At 44.1% G+C, this 22,269-nt stretch overlaps 1 protein-coding gene across 2 annotated transcripts in view; it reads right to left on the bottom strand.

Annotated features, from left to right (window-relative positions):
- Positions 1 to 16,877, bottom strand: part of myh14 (myosin, heavy chain 14, non-muscle) — a 79,273-nt gene extending 62,396 nt beyond the window's left edge. For both annotated transcript variants that reach the window (XM_063199199.1, XM_063199200.1), the window contains exons 1-2: positions 16,735 to 16,877; positions 410 to 587 (exon numbers count right to left, since the gene is read on the bottom strand). In XM_063199199.1, coding sequence (XP_063055269.1) covers positions 410 to 574 — 165 coding nt within the window. In that variant the 5' untranslated portion in view covers positions 575 to 587; positions 16,735 to 16,877. The remainder of the gene's footprint in view (positions 1 to 409; positions 588 to 16,734) is intronic.
- Positions 16,878 to 22,269: the final 5,392 nt, after the last annotated feature.

The following is a 22,269-nucleotide window of genomic DNA, read 5'->3' as shown; positions in this document are numbered from 1 at the left end:
TTAGAAGCATCTATCCAGGTAATAACTAAATGTAACATGTAATGCAATGACCTCTAAACCATGCTTCTCAGAGGGAGACCAAAACAGATGTTTGTTTGTTTGTTTGTTTGTTTACCAAGATAATCCCAAACAACCCCACCTCCACCTCATAGCTCCTCTGTTACCCCCACCTTGTTCACCCCTCCCACAATTTCACCTGATAGCCATGCTTCTCTGATGGCACCCAGACCAGGCAATTGGCAGCCCAGTCACTGTTCAATGCGATGTAATATAATTTGTAATGTAATGAAGTAATCATCTCCAGAAGCCATGTTTCTCGGAGGGTGCCCACACACTTGGCCGCTCAGTCACCCCCCGCCCACTTCACTGTAATGTAATGTAATGTAATGTAGTGTAATGAAGTAATCACCTCAAAGCCATGCTTCTCAGAGGGCACCCACACCAGGCGCTTGGCCGCCCAGTCCGCTTGGCTGGAGGCCGAAAACATGCTTTTGGGAGACTGGGGCGACGTCGTGCCAACCGACAGGAAGCGGGTGACATCGTTGTTGACCCCGCCCCCCGATGACCTCGACATGGTGGCACTGGAGCTGTGAAAGGAACAGGAGAGAGACACAATACAGTGAGACAGTTACCACAGCGAAATACTGTAAGTTACAGCAGCAAAGAGACGGTTACACCGAGAAAGGCACAGCAGTTGCATAACAAGTCTATTGTTACCCGCCGAGGATGGTAGAAATAACTATAACAGCATTACTTTATTATTATTATTATTATTGTTATTATTATTATTAGTAGTAGTAGTAGTAGTATTATACTGATATACAGTAATTGCGTGATACATTTCAATGTGAAATCAATTTCAAAGTAAATGCCACACCACACAAACTCAAACCAAAGGTTCACCAGAGCTGAATTTCTCTACTGTCCTACATATAGTGCAGCTCCTCACATGCAAAGCCTGGTTCTAAGTGGAGCAGCAGCAAGATATGTCGCATAATAGGCAGGCACTATGTCCATAATAGCATCATGTCCGCTACATGAACATCAATAATACCCCACAGCTCAACACTAACAGTGGCCCAAGTCAGTGGTTCCCTGCCCTTTTCTTAATCGACCCATATTTTTGCCATTGTAAACTTTGGTAACCCCCACCCATGGTGTGCAGCATGAAAGGCGTTTGTCATTAACGCTTTGTTCCTCATGACAACCTTCTTATTTTACATCTATTATATATGTGTTACGTGGAGCTTGAAATTTGTTGTTTTGTCACACATATGAACTAAATGTTTTCTCATTTATTTAACATACCGTATTAATTACATGAAATTACATTATTAAAATCAAGAGGGCCCCTGTAAATACTGGGTGAACCCCAGGATGGAAACCACTGTCCTAAGTCACACACCTCCCTGTACTGCTGGGCCTATGTGACTTTAGCAATGAGAACACTGGATGGTGCATTTCCACAGAAAGCCTCTGACACGCATTTTACGTTTTTTTGTTTTTTTAAACAATCAGTGCTTGGGTTCATTGGATGTGACGGGAAGGTGTGGGACTTCGGCTCTCAATGCACCATGACTGAGGCTGAAGACAAGAGAAATGTTCCTTAGAACTGTCTGATGCTGCCCAACTGGGCCTACTCATGAACACAGATGAACTAGTAGACTGTAGACTGAATACAAACAAAATTTGAGAATGAACGCTCAGCTCTGACCATCGTCGCCCCTTAATGCACACCATACCTTCAGTGGAACACTGTAATAGTCATTGAAAAATTAACTGCCATAGGACTACACCATTATGACAAAACGCAGGGCCTTTAGTATTGCACTACAACTTTCATTGCCATTGCCATTGTCATTGCCATTGTGGTATTTAGAAAGACTTAGAAAGATTGTATTCGGGAACTGTGGTAAAGTGGAAAATGATCTTCCATTCAAACTCTGCTGCCCAGTATAATCCAATGGCCAGGGAAGCCAACAGTAGGGGACGAAGGGGTCAGCTGTCCCGGGCCCAGGGGAGGGGGTGAAGAATGGGCTCTCCATTTACATTCGTGAAGGGGCCTTTAAGATGACTTGGGCATGGCCAAAGCTGTCAGCAGACCTGCCAGTGGCAACTGCTTGGCTATGCAGTCACTATATGAAATGTGTTCAACTACAGCGTAGGCAGCAATAATTATGCAGTAATATGGATCAGCACAGCAAACTGCCTGTCTGTGGAGACTACAGTAGCCAGACAGAGACTACTGGATAGGACACTGGGGAGGGGGAGAGCGAGAGCGAGAGCAAGAGAAAGAGAGAGATAGATAGAGATAGAGATGGAGACAGATAGAGAGAAAGCGTCTTAGGGAGACTAGGCTATGCGATGGGGAGCCGTTGCTGATGATACATTAGAGGTTTCAGGAGGAAAGTGTTTCATATTACAGGAGACTGAAGGATTCCAAAGCCCCTCTGATTCATATTTCACTAGTGGAGCACGGTCAGACACAGCTAGGCCTACTATTTATAGTGATGATGGCGCTACCAAAGAGGTGGGGAGAGGGCCAGACGAAGATTGTGGGACAATGAAGAAATGAAAGGGGGCAAAGGCAGAGGAAGGAGCAGAGGAGGAGAAGAAGGAGGAGGTGGTGGTAGAGGAAGAGATAGAACAAGGAAGAAGAGGAGGGGGCAGAGGCGAAGGAGAACAAGAGGAGGAAGGTGATACGGAAAAGGAGAAGGTGGAGGAGGAGATGAGAGGCAAGACTGAAAAGGAGGAACAGGGGATGACATGACTAATGCCATACGACTCTATTTCCAGACTATAATGCTTGTGATGCATTTAAATGATGGTGGAGGAAGAAGAGATGAGTATGAGGAAGAGAAGACGAAGGGCAGAAAAGATGAGCTGGAACTGGGGCTGACATGGTTAACACTGTTCCTACACAATGATGCTCTTATGATGCATGAATGATGATGGAGGAGGAGAAGAGGAGGAGGATTGGGGGGAGGAAAGTAGAGAGGGAAGAGGAGACGAGAGAGGGGTTAGGAGGTGAAGAAGAGGAGGAAGTGAAGAAGAGAGGGGAGAGGAGGAGAAAAGTGGGGGTGGAGAGCGAGGAGAGGATGAGGAGGAGGAGGAGGAGGAGAAGAGAGAAAGGGGAAAGGAAGAGGAGATAGAGGAGGAGAAGAGAGAGGGGGAGGAAGAGGATGAGGAAGAGGAAGAGAGAGGGGCGAGGAGACGGATGGGGCAGAGATGGATGGATAGGATCCCATAATGCGACTGATGATAATCCCTGTGATGGATGATGGTCAGGCTGGAGAGAAGAGGAGGGGTTGGGGATAAAAGGAGGGATGCAGAGAGGAGGAGGGGTGGTGAGAATAGGGAGAATGGAGAGAACAATAAAAATGCACAGAAAAGGAGGAGGAGTGGAGCGAGAGGGATGGATGGATGAGCTTTCTTGAGTGAGATGAAAGGTATTAATGTGTAGTTCCAGGTGCAGATGGGTTATGATGAGATTATACATTCTAATTGAGATGTGTATTGTCTGTGTTTTTGGGTGCTTGTGTTTTGGCCTGTGTGTCACTGATAGCTCTTGGTCTTGGTCTAGCTAATAAACAGCAGCAATCACCACCTGTGTGTGTGTGTGTGTGTGTGTGTGTGTGTGTGTGTGTGTGTGTGTGTGTGTGTGTGTGTGTGTGTGTGTGTGTGTGTGTGTTCAGTGCTATTTCCAGACCAAGTAATGTACGCAGCATTAAGGGTTAAATCACGCATCACAGGAGAAGCCATGTGTAAAAAAGAGGTAAAGAGAACAGCTGAAATGGAGGGAGAGAGAGAGAGAGAGAGAGAGAGAGAGAGAGAGAGAGAGAGAGAGAGAGAGAGAGAGAGAGGGACAGAGTGAGAGTGAGACAGAGAGAGAGAGAGAGAGAGAGAGAGAGAGAGAGAGAGAGAGAGAGAGAGAGAGAGATGTGTACTGGAAAAATGCTCTGACATGGCCTAAATGAGAGCTACGTCTTGGAAAGGAGACATGGCGAAGTGTGTGTGTGTGTGTGTGTGTGTGTGTGTGTGTGTGTGTGTGTGTGTGTGTGTGTGTGTGTGTGTGTGTGTGTGTGTGTGTGTGTGTGTGTGTGTGTTCACCACAGCATCCCTGCGTTTGATGGGTCTTTAACCTGACATCCTAGGCTGCATACTGAGACAGGAAGAAGAGAGAGAAGGGGGACAGAGGAAGGAAAGAAAGAAAGAAAGAAAGAAAGAAAGAAAGAAAGAAAGAAAGAAAGAAAGAAAGAAAGAAAGAAAGAAAGAAAGAAAGAAAGAAAGAAAGAAAGAAAGAAAGAAAGAAAGAAAGAACCAAACTATACAGTAGTTAAAAAGGAAATGGGAGAGAGAGAGTCGAAAGAAAGATAGAGAAAGAGGAAGATAGGAAGCAGGAGAGATGAGAAGAGAGAAATAGAGGGATGGAGGGAGTGAGATGTGAATACGGGTCAGTGTGCTGTAGATTGGGTCACTCATCCGGTTCGTCCTGCGCTACTATGCTGCTTGTGATGCCATGATGTGTGTGAGCCTATGCGTGTGATGGATGTGAGATGACTGATGTGTGTGTGTGTGTGTGTGTGTGTGTGTGTGTGTGTGTGTGTGTGTGTGTGTGTGTGTGTGTGTGTGTGTGTGTGTGTGTGTGTGATGAATGTGTGTGTGTGTGTTTGTGTGTGTGTGTGTGTGTGTGTGTGTGTGTGTGTGTGTGTGTGTGTGTGTGTGTGTGTGTGTGTGTGTGTGTGTGTGATGTGTCATTACTGTGGAAGTCTCATGTCTAATGACTCAAGCCTTGTCCCCTCACTCTCCTGCTCCCGTGTGTGTGTGTGTGTGTGTGTGTGTGTGTGTGTGTGTGTGTGTGTGTGTGTGTGTGTGTGTGTGTGTGTGTGTGTGTGTGTGTGTGTGATAAACAGGTCAGGCAGCAGTCCTCACTTCCTCCGTCTAATAATATAGTGAATGCCGTGCCAGCCTTTCAACTTGCCTCGCCGAAAAGAACCCCATTGAACACTGTGTGTGTGTGTGTGTGTGGTGCAGGGTCCTGGGCTGCTCTACTTTGAGATAGACCAAAAACACAGGACAAATGTAATATCACTGTTATAACATTGTATAACAGCGCCATAACACAGAGGCCAAAAGAAAGCAGGAAGATATGAGCACATTGTGTGGCGACAGTGGCTTTGTTCACATTTTTAGGGTGCATTTTTTAGCTCAGGATTTATCATATCAGAAAAGAAATGTATTATAGATGCTAATACAAATAGGTGCTTATGTTTCAGAAGAGCCAATCACTGATTGAGGATATGCACTGTAGCTGATTAAGCAAACATGTCACTTGAGGACCCATGCAGTCTGCACCCAGTCTCGAACCCGAAGCAAACTCCAGTATGAGAGCCGCACTACCAAGGGAGCTAGATGATTGGCTGCTGCTAGCTCAGTCAGTCAGTACAGCATCTGTATGACTGAAATACAATGTTGGGCGTGCGGTGGCTCAATGATTCCGACCCAAGGTCCTTAGCCAATCCTTCCCCTCTCTCTGCCACTCATTTCTTGTCAAACTCTTCCTGCCGTGTCCTAAATAAAGGCATAAAAAGCCCAAAACATTTTTTGCAATGCAGTGTTATTCAACACTTACAGAGTCGATTTAACATCTTCTAGAGTGTATTCAGTCAAAGAGTACTCTCTCAGTGTTGAATTAACACTGTTTTATTGTGGTGCTAGATTTAGTACAAGCCCAGCTCTTCTAGCTAGTAAAGTCTGTTCAGAGGTGCCATGTGCTGATGCCCGTAAGAGGGCATGGTCAACCCACAACACAGGACACAAGTAACTACACTACACTGTTGTAGTGCTTTATAACAACACCAGAAGACAGAGGAGTCTTGTCAGATCAGTCTGTGGTCACAGACACATGCTAATTAGACCCAGTCTGGTCATATGTTTGGAGGAACAGTGTGCTGACTCAAGAAATATCTGCAGACATATTTTTTTTATTTTATTTTACCTTTATTTAACCAGGGAAATAAAATCACATTGAGAATAAAATTCTCTTTTACAAGTGAGCCCTGGCCAAGGCCAAAATATGGTGATTGGCAGCAACACAGAGCTCGACATCTGGTTGGCGGTCATTAGCATTGTGCTAGCTTTTGGAGGAAGTGTACTGCAGATGAAACACACTGGGTTCTTTCTATGCAGACTCCCGTCCTCCATTGCTCCCTTGTATGCTTGTGGCCTCGCCTGGACGTCACTGACGTGACGACAGAAGTGAATTTCAATATCTCTCAAAAGCTCAATTCTAATGTCATTTTCTCAATTCCAATCGGTATAATGAACAAAGAATTGTCCCCCAAAAGTTGTTGTGGTTAGGCTGACAGCGGGGAATTATTGTTTTCTCCACAGAGGCGGGGTATCAGCAAAAATGCGAGGCCACAAGCACAGGTCGAGGACGCATGTTGGACAGAACCTACTGTCTGCAGACAGAATATGATGATCCTGGTGCACTAGAGAGGTGTCTTAGGATCATCCCTTCCAGAGCCGTAACTTATAAAGTGGAATCCCTCTTACAGGTACCGCTTACAGATTTCTGTAAATGTAGTATTGTACCTTAATGACATCATTAAGGGCACTTCTAGTTCTACTGCTCTCTTCTTTGAAGAATATGTTGGAGCTCCATGCTGTAGACAAGAGCACCAGAGGAATACATTCATCTTCAGCACCCAAGCAGAATTCCTTGTTTCTCATTTCTAGAATCTGGTGATCCATGGCGCTGCTATCAACACAGTGCTAGTGATTTAGGGATGTTAACCGGTAACCGGTTAACCGATAGTCAACCGGATCAACTTTAACCGGTTAAAATTTTCTGCCACCGGTTAACCGGTTGTAATAATAATAATAATAATAATCATAATGATAATTTCCTCCCAAAAAGCCCAAAAAACCCGATCATTTTGAGGTTTTAGTACGATAATTCAGCATTTTCCATATGGCAACAGTTTCTGGACATGACAGGACTGTCTGCGCAGCGAAAAAAAAAGGTTTATGTGAGAAAAAAAACAGTGCTGTGCATATCAGGCACACGTACGTTGTATAATTCAAGATTACCGGTTAACCGGTTAACCACCGGTTAATGAGTCTCAGTAGCCGGTTAAGAGTTTTTTCAATTTTCGCCATCCCTACTAGTGATATTGATTCACTGCTCTCTGCCTTATTACCAAGGGGACCGTGTAAAATCCTCCATGATGCAGAGGTCATTCCTGCCGACCTGTAGCCAGACATAGCACCCCAGGTCAGGGGTGAGCTCCCTGTCTGCCTGCCTACCTGTCTGACTACCTGCCCGACCTATTGATGTGCCAGATTAACATGTAAGCCGGTCTGTATCAGCAATGCCAAGGCATAGACTGCACAGTGTGTTTGTGCAGGCTCCCTATAGGCACACTGTATCTCTCTCTCTCTCACACACACACTAACTGACACGAACAGGTTTCCCCATCAATATATAAGGCAGTGGATGGGTCAGCAATGGTAAGGCCGAAGCCAGATCTGTGCTCTGGACTGCATTGTGCATGTAGGCTATAGGTGTGTGTGTGTGTGTGTGTGTGTGTGTGTGTGTGTGTGTGTGTGTGTGTGTGTGTGTGTGTGTGTGTTCAGTCTGGACTGCACTCTGTGTGTGTGTGTGTGTGTGTGTGTGTGCTCAGTCTGGACTGCACTTTGTGTGTGTGTGTGTGTGTGTGTGTGTGTGTGTGTGTGTGTGTGTGTGTGTGTGTGTGTGTGTGTGTGTGTGTGTGTGTGTGTGTGTGTGTGTCTCATTCTGGGCTGCACTGCAGTCGAACACGGTTTAGCAAGAAAGGTGGCTGGCGCAAGCCTTTTGTCTGCAGCATACAGGTATGTGTATGAGTGTGTTTGTGCGGGAGTGGGAGTGGGCGAGTGATAGAGGTGTGTGTGTGTGTGTGTGTGTGTGTGTGAGAGAGAGTGTTACACTTTGAGAAGTGTGTGAACCGCCCGATTCCAATCATTCCACGGTGTCTACACACTAGGGGTGGTACGGTTCACAAAATTCACGGTTCGGTTCATATCACGATGTCAAGGTCACGGTTTTCGGTTCTCTACGGTTCTTTTTTTTAGTTCATGATAAATGATGCACTGGGAATATTAAACAATATTTATATAACTGCAGTTAAAAAGTGATGTATAGGCTTATAATAGGCTTATTGTAGAGGCTCATAATGTGAAAATGGTGTGATTTTAATTGTGTCATCCTCTGATTGGTCTTTTACGCTAATGTTTTAATCAGAGAGACTGGATAAGATACTCCTAGAATGTCTGTTTTACATATTTTTCTGGGCAGTACATGAATTGCGGTTTGCGACGGATTGCACGGTTCGGTTCGGTATGTGTGTGAATTGTACGGTTTCGGTTTTCGGTGCGGTTTGTGCCATCCCTACTACACACTGGCTTCTTCACAAAGGCAGACGTTACCTGCCTTCATGACTCACACACACACATACACACTCACGCGCACGTCACATTCATGCAAGCTCACTCTCACACTCACACTCACACTCACACACACACACACACACACACACACACACACACACACACACACACACACACACACACACACACACACACACACACACACACACACACACACACACCATAACCAGTTTGACACAAGATGCCCCTAGCTGCTTCCGGCAGGGCTGCAGTCACACCACCAGCCAGTTCTCTGTGCATTACATACACACTCACAAAGACGCACACAGCGTCTCCCTTCCTCCCTAACATCTACTTCTCCCCGAAGGAAAGAGCTCAGGCTTGCGGGTTCACGAGAAGACGATGATTTGACGTGTTCCTCTTTAATTAATTCCATCGAACGTGACACTCGAGTCGGGCACGCTCTCTCACACACTGCGCCACGGCGCGCCGTCAGAATGGCAGCGCTGCTCCACGCGGCCACACCACACCAAAAATCTGCCTCCCCTTTAAATGTTCCATGGCAACATCATAACACGCGCTCACTGCACCAGCACTCCGTCAGTCCGGTGGGTTTAGGAGAATAAAGCCGGTAAGCAGGCAGGCGAGACCAGGGGGAAGAGTATGGAAAGCCAAAACTGCCACTTTTCGGATCAAAGTAGCACGTTAAGATTGAAATTCGCCCGTTAAAAGCGCCCGTTTTCCCGGAATACGTGCGCTTTTTTCGCCGTCTTTCACCAACAACGGCCGCTCTGTACGCGCGCCATGATGCGTTGGAACGACGCACGTCACCGACGCCCGTAATTTCATGTCAAAGCGCGCGTTCCTGACGCGCGTCGCTACCGAGACAACGGGCGTTGAAGACGTGCGTTTTCCTAATATGATAATAATGTCCATCCTTCTTTTCCGAGAGCCAATGCATTTGAAGTGGTTGCGGCCAATCGCTGATCAAGACAGCCAGACCAAGACAGTTCATCACAGATGAATAACAGGAAACAGGAAACTTTCTGATTAAAATGTTAGTGTAATCAATGACAAAACACTTGCTTAGGTCAGAGCAGTTTCGAACGCCATAGCTCATGTTCTTTCTCTCTCTCTCTCTCTGCAAAGGTTTGTTGAGTACATTTTGACCCAAGTAGCCTACTTTACTCAATTACACTGGAACCTGGCCTGAGTACTGAGTAAAAAAAATGACTGAGAGACTAAATGACATGCACAATAATGCCACAATTCCCCGGAAATGAAAGATTGTGCAGGATCGCACACAGCATTTCCACTATTTTACTATATTGTATCAATGTATTTGATGATGGCTGGTGCCGAGCAAGAGATAGAGGTTATGGAGGACGATATTCAAGAAAAATAAACAAGAGGAAGAGGAAAGAGGAAAGCTAATAAAGTAACTAAGTAGGCTAACTTACTCAAATTACATTTTAAGTGAAAGAGGCCATGCCACTCTAATTACATTGCCATGTCCACCTTTTTTCATAATCCTTGGTGTTCTCTGACCTGGTATGCAACATTATTTTAGATGGAAAGTTAGGCTATTTGATGGTGTATTTCAAAGCATTTTATTGCGTCCAAAAACACCTCTCAGGAGAACTTAAGCGGTTTGTCCTAGTGATGGGCCAATGAAGCTTTGTTGAAGCTCTGAACCATTAGGCACATTGCTTCAAAAAATGGGTTAGTACTTGAAGCTTCAGTAACAGGGCCCTCTCCTGGTGAAATGTCATGTTTGCAATTAAACGGGCTCAATTCGATAAGATGATGTTGTGCCCTCATCATCTGCGACATTACCCCCAATATTGGACCGCTCTCATACTTTTGCACTAACTTCCAGAATCCAGACATTTGACATTTTGGGCTACTGATGAGGCAGTTGAGGTAGACGACATTACAAAGGCTACGATGCCACATTTATTTATTTATTTATTTATTATTAGGCTATTTTTTGGGCGATCAGAATAAAATGTTGCTGAACATTAATGTCTTCTCCTTGTTGTGTTCATAACGTATGATGATGTCTACTTGTCTATCCAAGTGGGACTTATAGGCCTAATGGCCTAATAAAAGTTTACTGTTTCATACGTCATATATCACGTGGTTTTTCCGTACTGAAGCAAACTTCGGAACAGTGGTTTAATGGTTTTCACAGTTGATGGTTTGAAACACGTTCCGGCGCGCTTGTGCCAGTTTGTCCATAATTTTTATGAGCTTTGCACCACCGATTGGCTCAGCTGTTACTAGAGAACCACGTCATTGTAGAGAACATGTTCTACTGAGGACTCGCAGGCTGCTCTCTCGCCTTTGAGATAAAAGAAAAGAAAAATAAGCGTTGCCGAATATGCTAAAATTACCTAATGTTAAAATTATTGTGCTGGATACTCCACTGGCGCAGATTTACAAAACCTTATTGTATTCTGCGCCACTAGATGGCATATTTGGGTCATACGGTTCCTGGCCTGGGAGGAGAAGAAGAAGTGTATGTTGTTGCTGCTAGCACGTACTCACTCTGCCTGCGGTGGATTGTTTTATTCCGTGTCAATTTAAAACTACTTCAGTAAATGTATTACCTTTACACCGAGCCTCTTCATTGCCTACTACAAAGCAACTTTATGCACCAGTTCGTCACTGATGGCTCATCAACGCGGCGGCATCCTCGTCATGGCACAGGTAAGATGCTAACATACAACAACACTCAATGCTGTATTTTTTTTGCTTCAGACAGGTGTTCATGTTTTTATTTTTCTTCTCGGACGTATTGTGTAGGTTAACTTGGTTTCACTCGTTACGTTTGATCCAAGTGGATTTCATTGTTGTTTCAGACACAACGTTTGCACAATGCATCAAGAAGTAGGCCTATGCTTATTTCAATGTTGTTGTATTGTGTTCAAAAGGTGTTGAATTGTTAGACATGTAGAAACGCATTTAGGACAGACTACCGGTGTGAAAAAGTATCTTTGGCCGTAACAACTGGCGACTGCAGATGCTAGAAGCAGTGGAGATTGGACGCAAATTTAAGTGTCACTCTTAATCTGGGGTGTATTCATTTAGACCAGGATTGAGACTTTCGTTTTTGACCAATCATTGTGTTTACATGGAGTCGCCAGTTGATACGGGGGACTCAGATAGTCAGGTTTTATTTATGCTTAAACTTATCAAAGTGTAGGCCTATAAGCGGTGTAACATTACACCGCTTATAGGCCTACACTTTGATTAGTTTATGCATAAATAAAACCTGAGAAGATATGTTCCCCTCAATAGAAAGAAAAGCACAGCCAGAGCTCTAAATTAACATTGCAATCAGCCAAATGCTGGTGAAAACTCAGGTTGGCTGGTACAAAATAAAACTTAGTTGCCACTTTGACCCATTGGTGAGATTAAACATCTATTAGCCATTTTGGCTGGTGATGAAAAAGGTTCATTTGAAATCTTGAGCACAGCATACCTGTTATCAGTGTATCTCATCATTATGCTGTATCCTCATTTCTGAAGCATCTATTACTGAACTGCACACATTTACACTTTATGCATCTAGGGGTACATGCATTTTTTTCTCTTTCCATTTATGCTATACCTCCAGTGTAGGCCTATAATGTAATAGGATGTATATATTTATACATAGATGTATATAATTTTGTCATTGCAGGTTCATCAGAGTCAGGTGGTCAGCACCCAAACTAAAACCATGAGTCATGGTGAAGAAGGATGAGAGACTGTTCTATGTGCCCAGGGTTCGTCAGGATGGTGTAGAATTGCATCCTAGCAGCACAGGTAAATAAATGAATAGTGAGTTGTGATAAATATTATTTAGCCTACTGGCTGGCATCACATTTTTAAATTCAGACAACATAGTGCTACATCCGGTAATTCATTCAATCAGTACTGTAACAGTACAGGAGTTAGACAACAAAACATCTTGGTGTCGGAAGCTGACGCAGAGTGTGAAGGTTCAATTAGCAGGGTAATAAGAGTTCTCACAGTTCTCTTCAAAATATTGCAATGCACACAACATAATGGGTTAAAAAAATTGAAATTCTTGGTGGGCTATACAAGGTAATGTCTGCATACCACCAAGATGAACCACATCCAACAGGATTAACTGTGGACGCATGTCTGATTATCCTTCTTGTTGGTATGCAGATATTACCTTGGATACCGTGGCTCTTAATACATCATAAAGACTTGTTATCTTGGTCAAATATGCACCAGATTTTTTTTAATGTTTGTATGTCACCCATGCTGTTATGTGCTTTGCTCTTTCCCCGTTAATTGAGCCTTCACACACTGCTCTTTAGTGCAATGTGCAATTAATGTACACTGGCCACCAAGGTGGTCCAATTTATCCATGAAACTTCCCACACCAAAATGTCAGATGTTTTCATTGTCTAACACATGTATATTACAATGCATTACCATATTAATTTAAATAACATGTTTTCCTTTTTTATCAGCACAGGAAGCCATCATGAAGAAGTTGCCTGAGAGGCTTCGCTTAGGCTTTGCCAGCGCCTCACCAGAGTCTCGCCACTTTTTCCGGGTGGTACTGTCCACTAAGTGGCGCCATCCAGACAGCGCAGAGGAGGGCCAAGGAGCGCAGAGGCTGTTAGAATGAATAGGGTACCATGGAGCTCAACCACAGATGCTGCCATTGCTTTGGGAAAGAATTGGTATCATCGTTTCATTTTATTTTTCTAAAAGGCAGGATAAATTACCCTTTCAAACAGCACTTAGTTTGAATGTTTAAACTCGGTGGATCTTTGTAAAATACGTATTTATTGTCAATATGACGTCACGAGTGGCTTCACACACTGCGTTTGGATTGGTCGCCCGGCTGCATTGCTGTGATCACGACGGCCGTAAAGCAATTTTGTTAGCAAGATGCTAGCGGAGCCTGACTCATAAATGCCAAAGCTGTAAGAAATCAGAAGGGCATGACTCCCAGGTTATTGTACATTTCATTTAAATCCACATTGGTTTCTCAGAACTTACAGTAATATTGCCAAGTTTCAGCCGACAGCGAGCACAATTGTCAGTTATTAGCGCCAGCCTTATGAGCTCTGCTGTCTCGACAGCGCTCCCTAGGTGAACTGCAGGCACGGGTTGGAGGGCGAGATTGAACACTGTATGTAAACCCACTGTGGCCTCACTATCAGTGATGCTTGTCTCCTTATCCACCGTGCCTACCCCCACATTCCTCCCTTGATGCATTCATCTCCTGACCTGTACCTGTTGTGGGAGTAGTCAGTGATGACACACAGTAGTTGTGATAATAACATGCATGTATATGAAATAACTGAAATGATGTCCGTCCAGGCATTTCCTTTGGTATTTTATTGTACACAACTTAGAACATGTTTTTGTCTGTCTACAGTATATTGAGTCTACTGTAGTTTAAAACTAATTACTCTAGTTCTATGTTCTCCAGCATATGTACGTATCCAGTTACATGGGTATTTTGGTGCCTGGATTATGCTGCATGTAAGTAATAATATGAACTCGGGTCAGGATACCACAGTAGTTCAGAGAACCATTCATTAATATAAAATGCACATGTGTTGTATGTCCATCTCAGGATAGACGTCCCCTCGTATCACCATTGTAACCTTAAAATGCATGTGTAATTTGTGTCTAAAAATAAAGTCTATGAACAACTGAATGATCTGATTAATACATTGAAATGGTCTGGTGCAGACGCTGACATGGGTAAGTTAATTGGTTAAACTTGGCTTGGTGTGCTGGACCTCGGTCTCTTCCATACATCCAATCTCAGCCATCAGACCATTGCTCTTCTCACCTGGAGAAATAGAAAGATATACTTAAATGACAATTTTTATCCCAAACAACCAAGTTTTTCACAGTGAATTGGTTACTGTCCCTGCAGCATTGTGGGGCTAAGTGCCTTGCTCAAGGGCCCTTCAGCCATGATGGAGATGAGGAGAGAGGTAAGGATGGGTTTCGCACCTGCCCCAATATCAAGACCACCTCCCTAACCATTAGGCCACTGATGTCTCATTTTGGAAGGCAGACAATTTTGTGAAAACATTAAGTGTTACACTTAACATTAATTACAAGGACAACATGAAGGCTGGGTAGGCCTGTGCATTTCATGACAGCATCCTATGAAGAGTAAGCCTACTATAGGAAATTCGGCGTTAGAGATGTACACATGGTTTACCTTTACATTTAAACCATAACACTGAACTTTCTTTTCTACTAAGAGCACTAAAAAATGCCGTGTTTATATACACGCGTTACACAGCCCTCTCAATATCTCAGCATAACAATATCTTAGCATAGCGCCAGTTACTGCTATGGCATAGCTAGGTAGAACATAGCTCTGCATCATTGATGCTTTCTTATGGAAAGCATCTTGTGTTGACAAGTCATCTACATGACACCTTACACTTGAATTGCCTATATTTTACGTATTAAGAGGTTACTAGTGTAAAACAAATGTTGAAAGACACTTACCAGGTGCTAGCTACTCAGTGAGTAGTTGGAAGTTTTTTTTTCCGGATGGATCCACCTCAGCTTTCTTTTATTTTTTAGGTATCCAGTGAAAAGTCATGGATAGTTTGTAACCCTATCTGCATGTGCAATCCTCAGCACAACGGCGTTTATGCTGTTTAGCTACTTGGGTCAAAATGTACTCAACAAACCTTTGCAGTGGTTACACATTTTCTGTAGGCCTACTGTTTCCACCTCTGATACATAGTAGGCCTAATGTTATTAAAAATAGGCCTATATCAGAAAGATGAGAAGCGAAAAACAAGGCTGCCATTTTCGGCGCTATTACGTCATTTCGCAATCCACAAAAGTAGGCCTACACAAAACAGCAAGATGGTGAACATTACAAAACCTTTGCAGAGAGAGAGAGAGAGAAAGAACATGAGCTATGGCGTTCGAAACGGCTCTGACCTAATCAAGTGTTTTGTCATTGATTGCACTAATATTTTAATCAGAAAGTTTCCTGCTTCCTGTTATTCATCTGTGATGAACTGTCTTGGTCTGGCTGTCTTGATCAGCGATTGGCCGCAACCACTTCAAATGCATTGGCTCTCGGAAAAGAAGGATGGACATTATTATCATATTAGGAAAACGCACGTCTTCAACGCCCGTTGTCTCGGTAGCGACGCGCGTCAGGAACGCGCGCTTTGACATGAAATTACGGGCGTCGGTGACGTGCGTCGTTCCAATGCATCATGGCGCGCGTACAGAGCGGCCGTTGTTGGTGAAAGACGGCGAAAAAAGCGCCCGTATTCCGGGAAAACGGGCGCTTTTAACGGGCGAATTTCAATCTTAACGTGCTACTTTGATCCGAAAAGTGGCCGTTTTGGCTTTCCATAGAAGAGAGGAGAGGAATGGATACGCCTCACCCATTCAGGAGAGAGCGCACACGGCACGGTTTTAGGGTAGCGAGGGTGCAGCGGTGACATTGGAACCAAAAAACTACCCTACTAGAGCAGACGCCCTCCTCTCCTCTGCTCTCGGCCTTGGAAGACATTCACTGCGTCCATCCAGGTTGCTCATCCCACCAACGACCGGCTGGCAAGCTGCCAGCTAGCACCACTAGTGTCATAATTGATACAGGCACTACAACGCGTGTCCACAAAGACGCGTAACCAACCCAACCACACCTAGAAGCATGAAGTGATGAATAATTACTACTGATAGCTAGATCACCCCCCCCACCACCACCACCACACTACCAGCCATTGCTGCTCTGTCTTCACATCGACCACAAAATGGTGACCCATGGTGAGGACAATAATAATAATAATAATAATAATAATAATAACAATAATAATGTAATAACAGTGGGCCTATATGAATGTGGTATAACGACGGGGATTATGGCTAATAGGCCCTATCCTATCAGTTTACTGAAAAGAAGAGAGTCCACAAAGACAAATAGTCCGTGTAAACTCACCATTCAAAAGGTTAATACGAGTTCACATTGACTAGGGCATATGTCTTGCGATTGACTATTAATTTCAACGGCGCGTAGCCTGAATGCCGGCTACTGTAAAAATTGTATAGGGCAATGCTCGCTATTTAATCTAAAATCTACAAAAGACAAGACCCTGAGGAAAAGACCGGGTGTCTGCAGTCACTACTCTTGTATGCAGTGTCATTTTCGGCTATGCCACCCGCATTTAGACTGCCCGGCTAGGTTAGCAAGAGGCTAGCCCTATGAAATGCGATACGACACGGTCCCAGATAAGACGAATTGATGTGAATTCAACCACGAACATGGCTTACCTTGATAGGTCTATCCAAAACTGTGCTTATGCTCAGGCTGTTGGTGGAGAAATAAGGTCTTGGCTTGATTTTCCTTTTGATATGAAGCGCAACGCGTAGGCTGCAAATGCGACTTTTATCATTCCCACCGCTCACTAGCGAGACCGCACACACACGTTCATTCTGAGAATAAAACAGCCAGTTAAGTAGTGGCAAAAGCGTGGCTTCAACGCAGGACTCCTTTTCCTCGGTGTAAACCAATCAACGTTTAGGGTGGGTGGAAAACGTCGCCCCCCGACAATAAATTGACCAATGGAAATCCTCTCTCTAATATAAGGCCCACCCACTGAAAAGAGAATTCTCATTCCGCCCATGTACTGGCAGAGCACAAAAGGGGAACAAATGGAGTCGAGAAGCAAAGATTGGCAGCGACAGAGGGCAAATAGAATTGAGAACAGGTCGTCAGTAACGCCTGATAGGCGTGGAGGGTAACAAACCAAGAGGTTGAGGCAGGTGCCTGGCAGATCTCCGCGCTCTTTGTTGACAGCAACGCCTCTCGAGCTCCATCTGGGAGACCACTGCACGAGCTGCAACACTGCCTTGCAGCAGCAGTCCCAGATTACACCAGGAATAACATGTCGCATCGAATAGTAGGCCTACTCTAAACTCCGTCGTTTTTGTTTTTTGTTGTTGTTTTTTTGCGATGGAGCATTAATGTGCAATAACAATGATATTACCAACATCAGATTAGGCCTACCATTAACCTTTAAACCTAGCCGTTTCAATGACAACAACCACAACAGTATTGTTGCTGTTATTATTATTATTATTATTATTATTATTATAAGCATATTAAAGACTATTGTGCTGACTAAAGGAAGAAATAAGTTTCTTGAAATTACTAATTCTGACGGCCTGCCACAAAGAGTATTATTAGGCAACAGTAGCCCTAGGCCTTGGCTGCTTGGCTAAATCTAGTGCTTTGAGTGACTAAGAAAAAAGTGCTGATAGGGCCTACTCAACTAAAAAAGGTTCAAGCAGTAGGCCCTTTTATAAGGACATAGCCTATACAGGTAGGTACACCATAAAAAGTCTTGGTACGGTTCTCTGCAGAGTGAAATTGAGAAGTGCCAGTAGGTTACTCTGTACTGCTTACTGGCCGATTTGAAGCAATGTAGTCCTATCTGTATTCTTTCGTGGATAGGCGCACCAACTTCACCAAGATGTCTATCAGGGCTCATGACATCTGGGCAAGCGGATGTAACAGATGCCAGCTAACAGAGTTCGGCAGTAGAGCGTTAGTAATTAAAACTCACTCCCATAGCCTCACACAGATATGGTAGCAGCACTGAGCTATTCATGATCTGGAACTTTAACTCAGTGGTATCGTACTGTGCCACCTATACACTCTGAGAAATAAAGGTACAGAACTCGTTGCTGTGGCAGTACCCTCAAGGGGAGTACCATTGCGTTGCATGGGTGGTAATTCAAAAAAGAGGTGACAGATGCACATTGGTCGACATTGCAAGAAACTGAACGCACCTCTTTTTTGGGGTACCAATCAAGCAACACAATGGTACTCCCCTTGTAGGGACTTCCACAGCGACGAGTTCTGTACATTTATTTCTGAGCTGTGTAATGAACTCAGTGTTAACTGGAAGATTGTGGTTTCGAACGAACACAAGATGACTTCAGTTACACTGTTGCCGTGAGACTGGGGCTTTCGCTCAGTGGTATCGTACCTTGCCTCCCATGCCAAAGTGGACAGTGGAGGGTCTGGGGTTCGAGCCTCAAGTGGCAAACTACGGCAAGATGACCTCAGCTACACATATAGAGGAGTTGAACATTCAGTCAGTCAAACAAGATTTTATTGCTAATACAGGACTTGTGTCCACTGCTCAGCACGTATGCCTTAACACACATTATAGCAGGACCAGAAAATAAAACAAATGAAGTGCAAGCAAAACAAACTAATAATAAAACAGGAAAACAAATATAGCCAAATGATTTCATGTGTGTGTCTCTGCTACACAACGACTACAGTAATGTATGCCCAACAGATGGACATCTAATGGGAAATAAAACAAGCGCTTTGTAAATTGTAGTAGTTTGGTGAAGTTGGTTGTGTTGTCTTAAAGTTGTCATAAAAAATAACATTGTGCATTGAAATTCAGGTGAGTAGGATTCAAGTTACTTTCCATGTTCGTACACACACACACACACACACACACACACACACACACACACACACACACACACACACACACACACACACACACACACACACACACACACACACACACACACACACACTAGCCCAAATATAAATAGAATATGGTAGCCTCGGATGTTGTGGGCAAAATCAAACACACACACACACACACACACACACACACACACACACACACACACACACACACACACACACACACACACACACACACACACACACACACGTGCACACGTGCAAGATCAGAAAAATGAAATAGTTAACGCAAACGAATGTACAAATGAAATCATAACAATGAGTGCATGTGCTATAACTTATAGTATTAATATTTTCAAAAACAATATCTGTGCTTCAGTACAAGTGCTTTGTGTGTCACATCAAAAAAAGAGACAACTCGCAAACCAAACATAATAAACACCTGTCCTCATGTGCATTCACAATCATCCATAACGAAACAATGAAACAATGAAACAAAAAGAGGACATGAAAAAACTCACATAGTTCATAATTGACAATACTGTATTTTCCTGTGTGACAGACAGACAATACTGTAATCAGAAAAAGGGGGACAACGTTTTTTTTTTTCAAATCTCCTGTCACATTTATACAATCTTTACAAGTGTGATGCAATCACGAGAGTGCAATGTGAGCGCTTTTGCATAGTCAATGCCTATTAGGCTGTGAAAAAATACAACACTGCAACAATTACAGCCCAGCCAAAGAATTTATTTTGAAAGCTGACGTTTCAGATTGACCAATCAGCTTTCTTCAGCTTTCAAAACAAATAGTATGGTTTGACTGTAATTGTATAAGTGTTGCGCTTTTCCACGGTCTAAAAGTAATTCCTTCTTAAACAGTTGTACCTGCAAAGAAAAATGTTTCATCCTCTCTATCCCCTGTGAAACATAGTCAGTGCCTAACATAGTAGTAGTGTCCCAAACATTCACTGAGACCTCACTCTGTGGACACATAGACAGTGGGACAGATTCAGCAGTCATTTGCACTCTTTCAACAAGGCATCATCTCTCCAAGAGATGGTGCTTGACAAGTCAAAAAAATAAGAGGAAAAAAGGGATAAGGGGCAAAAACAAACAAAGGACATGGGACCTATCAGCAATAGATCATTGCATTATTTCAATAATGTCTCAAGTGATGCAGAGAGACGGTTAGTTTGCTATTTTGGCAAACTTTTTGCCACTCAGTACAAATATTTGCCAATCCATGTCTTCCTTTCAATCAGCACGAATGTCCATCCACATTTTCTTTTCAATTGGTACAAATGGCCATCCAGTATTCTTTTCAATTGCTTCAAATATCCATCCAACATTCTTTTTTGCTCTGGTATTTGTCTTCCTGAGATCAGAAGTCCAACGTAACCTGAGCTCCTATACAGAGCTCATATCACATACATATATAAATACATGTCTGGAAAGACAGTCAATGTCCCTGTCAGTGAGCGGTGCCGTACGTGTATAAAATGTAAAAATGGTGTGACAGGCAGGTTTGAAGAAGGCCAGATGTCCGAAACGTCACTTCGTTTAAAAAAGAAAACATTGATCAGAGTGTGCAGCATCTTTGTTATTTTTTAGTGACGGGCAAGTTTGACATTGCAGAGTAATTCTGTGAATATATTCTCTAAGTTCAGTCCTGTCAAAAGTATTTTTTCCTCAACGCCCACACAGGTGTGCATAGCGCCATTAAAAAACAGCTCTCTTCAGGCGAAACTACACTTGCGTCAAGAGAGCACATTTGAAAAAAAAATACAGTAGAATACAATGTTAGAAATAACTTTGTACATGCAATATGCTATATGAGGGAGCAAGAAACCACGCAAAATTGCTGCATATTTTCTGTGGTTTCTGCTGTTTCTTGCGGTGTAGAAGCTTCAACAGGTTGTCCAACTCTTTTAAGTCCAGATGCAACCCCCAATACCAGCTCACTCCGAGTCTCAGACCCGGAAGATCCCTGCCTGGCGGTCTGAAACCCTCCATGAGTTTACTGGGACCAGGGCAGCACTAACAAGCAGCCAGACTCAGGAAGGAAACAAACACTGAAACTGTGTGTGTGTGTGTGTGTGTGTGTGTGTGTGTGTGTGTGTGTGTGTGTGTGTGTGTGTGTGTGTGTGTGTGTGTGTGTGTGTGTGTGTGTGGTGACTTGATTCAAGCTACGTATAAAACAGTCCTTGCTGTGTTTGACATGTTGACTGGCTCAGTGAGCGTCATTGCTGCTGCTGTTGCTGAGCGCATCCACGCAGGGGCGCTGTTGCATCACAATTGGGTACGTGCTGAAGCCACTACGATCCTAGCGCCAGAGCTGTGTCTGTGTCCCTCTCTCTCCCCCCCCCCCACACACACACACAGAGCTGTGGCCGTGTCTTTTTCTAACATACACTTAGAGCAGAGCACAGCACAGCACAGCACAGCACACACACACACACACACACACACACATACCCACACACACACACACACACACACACACACACACACACACACACACACACACACACACACACACAGAGAGAACACACTCTAGCGCTAGGATGTTTAAAAGATCACCAGGGCCAATCAGCCAACCGATGGCCATACAGCCCACCAGTCCTCCGACTCCACCTCTCCTCCTCTACTTCCATCACCACAGTCATCCTCCATCTCCCTCCCTCCCTCTCTCCCTCTCTCTACCTTCTTGGCCTTGAACAACGATCACCTTTTTCTCTTTCATTCATTGCTTTCCTCTATTTACTCCTCTCTCTGTCTCTCTGCTATCTCCTATTCTTTCCCTGTATCATTTCCTTCTATTCTTTCTACTCCTTTCTTCTCTTCCTCCCTCTCTCACGCTCTCCTTGCTCTCTCTATGTTCGTCTCGTGCTGCCCCACTTACCTGGATGCTGCTCTGGGACCCTGCTCTCCTCTCACCCCAACACTGTACGCACTCCTTGACTCTCCTCTCCTCTTCTCTTCTCTTCTCTTCTCTCCTGTCCTCTTCTCTTCTTTCCTTCTCCTCTCTTCTCATCTCTTCTCCTCTATTCTCTCCTCTCTTCTCATCTCTTCTCCTCTATTCTCTCCTCTCTTCTCATCTCTTCTCCTCTATTCTCTCTCCTTTACTGTTCTGCTCTCATGTATTCTGCTCTCTTTTCTTTCCCTTTCTGCCATGTCTCTATCATCTGTTCCTCCTTCCACTCCTCACCTCCTCTCCTCTCTCCTCTCCCCTCCTCTCCTCTACTCTCTCCTCTCCCCTCTTATATCCATCTCTCCCCCTGTAGCACTCCCCCTATCCTATCCTACCCCCCAGGCCCCCTGGCCTCGCCACCTCGTCCTCCCCACACC

Source organism: Engraulis encrasicolus, chromosome 5 (genome assembly GCF_034702125.1).
Source record: "Engraulis encrasicolus isolate BLACKSEA-1 chromosome 5, IST_EnEncr_1.0, whole genome shotgun sequence".
In the NCBI taxonomy this organism is placed as follows: domain Eukaryota; kingdom Metazoa; phylum Chordata; class Actinopteri; order Clupeiformes; family Engraulidae; genus Engraulis; species Engraulis encrasicolus.
The sequence above is the reverse complement of the archived record's forward strand: the minus strand, read 5'-3'. Positions and strand labels throughout refer to the sequence as shown.